This window comes from Vidua chalybeata, chromosome 26 (assembly GCF_026979565.1).
Source record: "Vidua chalybeata isolate OUT-0048 chromosome 26, bVidCha1 merged haplotype, whole genome shotgun sequence".
NCBI lineage: Eukaryota > Metazoa > Chordata > Aves > Passeriformes > Viduidae > Vidua > Vidua chalybeata.
The window spans coordinates 1,075,592-1,082,040 of NC_071555.1; the positions used below are offsets into that span (position 1 = coordinate 1,075,592).

The 6,449-nt window shown below is 44.1% G+C and overlaps 1 protein-coding gene across 1 annotated transcript in view; it reads left to right on the top strand.

Annotated features, from left to right (window-relative positions):
* The window catches only part of PLXDC1 (plexin domain containing 1), a 28,777-nt gene extending 23,219 nt beyond the window's left edge, over positions 1-5,558 (top strand). Inside the window, exons 13-14 of the mRNA XM_053965527.1 lie at positions 774-928; positions 2,365-5,558. Coding sequence (XP_053821502.1) covers positions 774-928; positions 2,365-2,484 — 275 coding nt within the window. The 3' untranslated portion in view covers positions 2,485-5,558. The remainder of the gene's footprint in view (positions 1-773; positions 929-2,364) is intronic.
* The last annotated feature ends 891 nt before the right edge of the window (positions 5,559-6,449 follow it).

The window sequence follows — 6,449 nt, forward strand, 5'->3', positions numbered from 1 at the left end:
TATATTATTTTTATTATTTATTATATTATACGATATTACAATCTATTATATAATATTGATTATTATATTCTATTATTATAAATAATTATTTTTATTATTGATTTATGGTTTTTTATTTATTAGTGAAAAGAGTTATAGTGTTTAAAGGTTTTTTTACTTAGTATAGAATTTTTTTTAAGACTTAATTTTGTTTGCAATAATTTGTGAATTGCATAATGAATAGAACAAACACTTGAATAATTCAATAATGTATTTTGTAAATTTTTTTTTAAATTGTAAATTTTTTTAAATTTTAAATTTTGTAAATTAAAAAAATAATTCTGTAATTTTTTTTAATATTAAATTTTGCAAATTCAAATAAAAAATTAAATTCTGTAAATTTTTTTAAGTTTTAAAAATTTTTTTCTGTAAAATTTGTTTTTAATATTAAATTTTGCAAGTTTAAAAAAAAATTAATTCTGTCAATTTTTTTTATTTTAAATTTTGTAATTTTAAAAAAAAATAAAATCTGTAAATTTTTTTTAATATTAAATATTGCAAATTTTAAAAAAATAATTTAAATTCTGTCAAATTTTTTTAGTATTAAATTTTGCAAATTCAAATAAAAAAATTAAATTCTCTTAAATTTTTTTTAAATTTTAAATTTTGTAAATTAAAAAAAACAACACTTATAGAGTTGGTTTTTTTTTTTTTTTTTTAACTTGAAATCGTGTAAATTTTAAACAATTCTCCGTTTAACAGCTTTCTGAACACCTTCCCCCCTTCCCCCGCAGGGAGCGGCCGCCCCTCGCGCGGCGCCGGCGCCGCCGTCCCCACGGGCGCCGTGGTGGCCGCCGTGGTGGCCGTGCTGGTGCTGGCCGGGATCCTCCTGGCCGGGATCTACGTCCGCGGCCGCCCCACGTCCGGCGCCGCGCTCTTCTTCATCGAGGTGAGCCAGGAGCTCAGCCCTGCGCGGGAATCGGCCGTCCTCATCCTCCTCCCACTGCCTTCCCTGCACTGGGTCCTGCCAGGCAGCCCGGATCCCTGGATCTCTGATCTCAGATCCCTGGATCGGTGATCCTGATCCTGCATTCTGGATCCCTGTCCTTCCCTTCACCTCAGATCCCTGGATCTCTGATCCTGGATCCTGCATTCTGGATCCCTGTCCTTCCCTTCACCTCAGATCCCTGGATCTGGGTCCTGCCAGGCAGCCCGGATCCCTGGATCTCTGACCTCAGATCCCTGGATCGGTGATCCTGGATCCTGCATTCTGGATCCCTGTCCTTCCCTTCACCTCAGATCCCTGGATCTCTGATCCTGGATCCTGCATTCTGGATCCCTGTCCTTCCCTTCACCTCAGATCCCTGGATCTCTGATCCTGGATCCTGCATTCTGGATCCCTGTCCTTCCCTTCACCTCAGATCCCTGGATCTCTGATCCTGGATCCTGCATTCTGGATCCCTGTCCTTCCCTTCACCTCAGATCCCTGGATCTGGGTCCTGCCAGGCAGCCCGGATCCCTGGATCTCTGATCTCAGATCCCTGGATCTGTGATCCTGATCCTGCATTCTGGATCCCTGTCCTTCCCTTCACCTCAGATCCCTGGATCTCTGATCCTGGATCCTGCATTCTGGATCCCTGTCCTTCCCTTCACCTCAGATCCCTGGATCTCTGATCCTGGATCCTGCATTCTGGATCCCTGTCCTTCCCTTCGTCTCAGATCCCTGGATCTGTGTCCTTCCCAGGCAGCCCAGATCCCTGGATCTCTGATCCTGCATCTGTGTCCCTCTCTCATCTCAGATCTCTGCATCTGTGATCCTGGATCTGTGTCCCTCTCTCATCTCGGATCCCTGGATCTGTGATCCTGGATCCTGCATTCTGGATCCGTGTCCTTCCCTTTGTCTCAGATCCCTGCATCTGGGTCCTCCCAGGCAGCCCAGATCCCTGGATCTGTGATCCTGGATCTGTGTCCCTCTCTCATCTCAGATCCATGATCCTGGATCCTGCATCCGTGTCCTCCTCCTCATCTCAAATCCCAGGATCTGTGATCTCTCCCACCACCTCAGATCGCTGGATCCATGATCCTGGATCCTGCATCCATGTCATCCTCCCCATCTCAGATCCCTGATCCTGGATCCGTGTCCTCCCCATCTCAGATCCCTGGATCCGTGTCTTTCCCATCCAGTGAGATCCACGCATTCCAAAGAACCTTTTGAAGCATGAAACAACATTTAAAAATAAACTTCTATCACTCAAAACACTCACACCGACGGCGCCCTTTGTGTCCCAGCACTCTTTTCCCCCCCATTTTCCCCCCGTTTTCCCGCGGGAGCTGGGGCGCAGGGCCCTGTCCCAGCTGCTCACCTGCCTCTGTTTCTGTCCCCAGCGGAGGCCGCACCGCTGGCCCGCCATGAAATTCCGGAACCACGGCAACCACGCCTCGTACGCCGAGGTGGAGGCGGCCAGCCAGGAAAAGGAGGGATTTGTGGAGGCCGAGCAGTGCTGAGCGCTTCTCCCGAGGAATCCGTCCCGAGGAATCCGTCCCGAGGAATCCTGAGGAATCCCAAGGAATCTATGCTGAGGAATCCCAAAGAATCCTGAGGAATCGTGAGGAAACCTGAAGAATCCATCCCGAGGAGTCAATCCCAAGGAAATCATCCTGACGAATCCCGAGGAATCCATCCTGAGGAATCCTGAGGAATCCCGAGGAATCTATGCCAAGGAATCCATCGTGAGGAATCCCAAGGAATCCTGAGAAATCCATCCCAAGGAAACCATCCTGACGAATCCTGAGGAATCTATGCCGAGGAATCCATCCCGAGGAATCCTGAGGAATCCATCCTGAGGAATCCATCCTGACGAATCCTGAGGAATCCATCCTGAGGAATCCATCCTGAGGAATACATCCTGAAGAATCCTGAAGAATCCTGAGGAATCAATCCCAAGAAATCCCAAGAAATCCCAATGAATCCATCCCAAGGAATCCCAAGGAATCTGTCCTGAGGAATCCTGAGGAATTTTGAGGAATCCCAAGGAATCCATCCTGAGGAATCCCAAGGAATCCCAAGGAATCCCAAGGAATCCCGAGCCTCCCGTGCCCCAAAGCGCCGGAATTTTCCGTTGCCCCATTGCCGAGTCTGTCCCTTCCACCCCCTGCTGCAGGGAAGGGGAATTTGGTTAATTTTGAGGACAAAGCCTTTATTTTGAGGATTCACCTCCAGGATGCGTGTGGCCCCACGGCTTTGCTGCACTTCTTGGGCACTTAATTAATTTGCTAAATTGCTAATTGTGACCCTCGGCCCTGGAGGAGACAGAGAAGGGGGGGAAATAAATCTGAGATTCCGCCAAAATTCATCCTCTGGTGGCCACGGATGCAGCGGGAACAGAGAGGGATTTGGGGACAAAACTCTGGGCTAAATCCAGGATTCAGATCCGTGAGGAGCGCCTGGACATCGCAGGGAACCTCAAAAGCACCCCCTTAACGTCATCAGTTTTAGGTTTTTTTCTGATTTTGCTCCCGTTTCCCCCTGTCTGGGATGACCCCCTGCCTTTGGATGGATTTTGGGATCCCCCGACCCCAAGGGAGGCTTTGAGTCGGGACCTCTCAGCGTTTTCTCCTCCTCCTGTGCCACCAAAACTCAGGGTTCAGCTGCAAAATAATCCCCAAAATCGGGCCCTAAACTGAGGGGAGAAAAAAGCCAAAGCCAGAATCCCAAATCCAGGTAAATTTTCATTCCCCCACCACAAATGCTGCTGGATTATGGAGTTTTCCCCCCTCTTTATTTTTAATTTTCTCCTGCTCCTCAGTTCTTTGTCCTGATAATCAAATTTGGGGCGTATTTTATCCCCTGGCTGGCTCAGCTGTCACTGCTGCTGATTAGTGCCAAAGGCAGGGTCTGACTAATTAATATTTTCCTCCTCATCTCCTGAATTTATGGAACAATTACAGAGAACTAGGGATGTTTGGTGGCACTCAGACCCCAAATTCGAGGTTTTTTTTTGCTGCATTTTATGCTGCAAAAGCACCAAAATGCTCCAGCTGCGTCGTGGTCGTGCCCCAGATTTGGAAGTTTTATTCCCAAATCGAGAATTTCCCGAGAAATTGGTTCTTTCCCCCAAAGTGGGGAGAAAAAGGGAGAATTTATCACCCAGTTTTTACCCCAAATCTGATCTCCTTTGTAATGGTGATGAGTTAATGAGGGTTTTCCTCTGGATTTCACTTTTTTTCCAATGGTTAAATCTTGAATTATGAATTCCAATCGTTCTAGGGCTGGTTTTTCCTGGTTTTCTGCACATGGGAACAGCAAGGTTTTGGGTCCTTCTCTTCCCCCGCAGCCCCTGGAACTGCTGGGAGCCATCCAAGAGTTCTGAAATGCCAGGGATTTAAAAGAAAACCACATTTTAAAGAGCAGGAATTGTACCAGTCCCTGGGGTTTGTGCTGCAGCTGGGATTTTGGGAGAAAATCCGGTTTTAGGGAAGGATTCAGGTGAGGAATCCTTCAAATATAAAAAAAAAAAATCACTTCAAGGTCATTCATAACATGAGAACTCTGGGCATAATTTCACATCCAGGCTTCCTTTTATCTGTTTGTTCCCATTAGAAAAATAAATAATAAATAAAATTGTTTTCCCATTTTCCCAACACTCACGGCTCAGAAACGGCTGGATTGGGATCTGAAAAACTCCTGAAATTCAGGGGGATGCCAAATTTGGAGTGCCTGGGGTATAAAAAGCTCTTTATTTTAAATTATTTTTAATTTTTCCTTTTAAGGGAAGAACCAAACCCAGCCAGGATCTGCACCAGGGGTTTGTGGTGCCTTCCTCAGGTTTGGGGTCTGGGCATTCCCAGCTCCAGTTTTCCACTGGGGGCGGGAATTTCACCCCTGGGCAGCTCCCACAGGGACAATATTCCCAAATATTCCGTGTGGTGGAAGAGGAGCTGGAAATCTGGGAAAATCCAGCTTAGGAAAAAAAAAAAAAAAAAAGGGAGAGAAATGGCTTTTTCACCACCAAATCCTGTCCAAAAAAGCAGATTTTGGGTGCTCCACATCCATCCTGTGGGCATCAATCCTCCTTTTCCTGCCTGATGAATTCTGAGGTGCTGGAAAATCTCAGTATTGAAACAGGAATGTGACAATGATGACCCAAAATTTAGTTTAATTTCGCTTCTGCAGCCACATCCTGACCTTTTCCTCTGTGTCCCTCTGGATTTTGGGCTCCTTTCGGTGTCCCTGCGTGTCCTGACCTGGCTGAGGGGCTGTGCCCCTCAAAAAAAAGGGGAAAAACCCCAAATTCTGCTCCAAATCCTCCAATTCCATCCCCTCTCTGTTCCCCTCTGAGCTGGGAAAAACCAGGAAAACACAACCCAAATATTTTGGGGCAAAAATCTCCTTTTCTTTTTTTTTTTTTTTGGTATTAAAAAGAATTCTCTCCATAACTAAAGGCTTCTTTTCCACACACACTTTGATTTCCAGCAGAGTCTGGAGATTTATCCAGATTTTCCTGCCTTTTTTTTGTGGATTTTCTGCACGGGATAAAGTTTGGATATGGAATAAAAACCTTTTCCTTTTTCCAAATCAACCCTGCAAAGGATTCCTGCTGATGGCCTGGGCTGCTGGGCGGGCTGGGAATGGATTTTATCCTGAATTCTTTGCCTGGATGCTGCAGGAATACAGGGAATTATTTCTTCTAATGCTTTTTTTTTTTTTTTTTTCCTGCCTCATCGTTACCAGGAGTTCTCAGAATGAATAATCGAGGTTTGAACCAAAATTCTCATTTACTTCTCATTTTTTCTGCTTGGATTATTTAGATTATTTTGGATTATTTATATTTTTTTCCATGCAAAGCAGAGTTTCCTTGGATGATTTGGCTTTTTTTTTTTTTTACAGCATTCAGGGTCAATATTTTTGATCTCTGCATTGATCCCAAATTAGTTCAAATATAAAAAAAAAATCACTTTAAGGTCATTCGTAACCTGAGACCTCTGGGCATCATTTCCCATCCAGACTTCCTTTTCTTTTATCTGTTTATTCCCATTAGAAAAATAAATAATAAATCCATTTTTCCCCCATTTTCCCTTCCACCCTGTTCATCCTTCTTTTCCTTCAGGCTGGGAGAAGCTGTGCTAACAATGCCAACAGGTAGGAGTTAATTTAATTTAATTTAATTTAATTTAATTTAATGTAATCAGGATTCAAGAATTCTCCCATCCTGGTGCCTTGTTCTATTTCTCTGAGTGGAGAAGCAGCAGATCTGCAATTAGAGATGGAATATTGATATAAAAATGGAATATTTCTAATTTTTTTCCCCCAATATATTCCATGAATACACACACACACACACAAAAATCACCGATTTTAATAGACAATGAAAAATTAAAATAACTGACCAAAAAATGATTTCCACGCCCAACAACGCCCCCCAAAACAGGGGGGAAATCACCTCAGCCATGCAAATAAACTCAGATTTTTA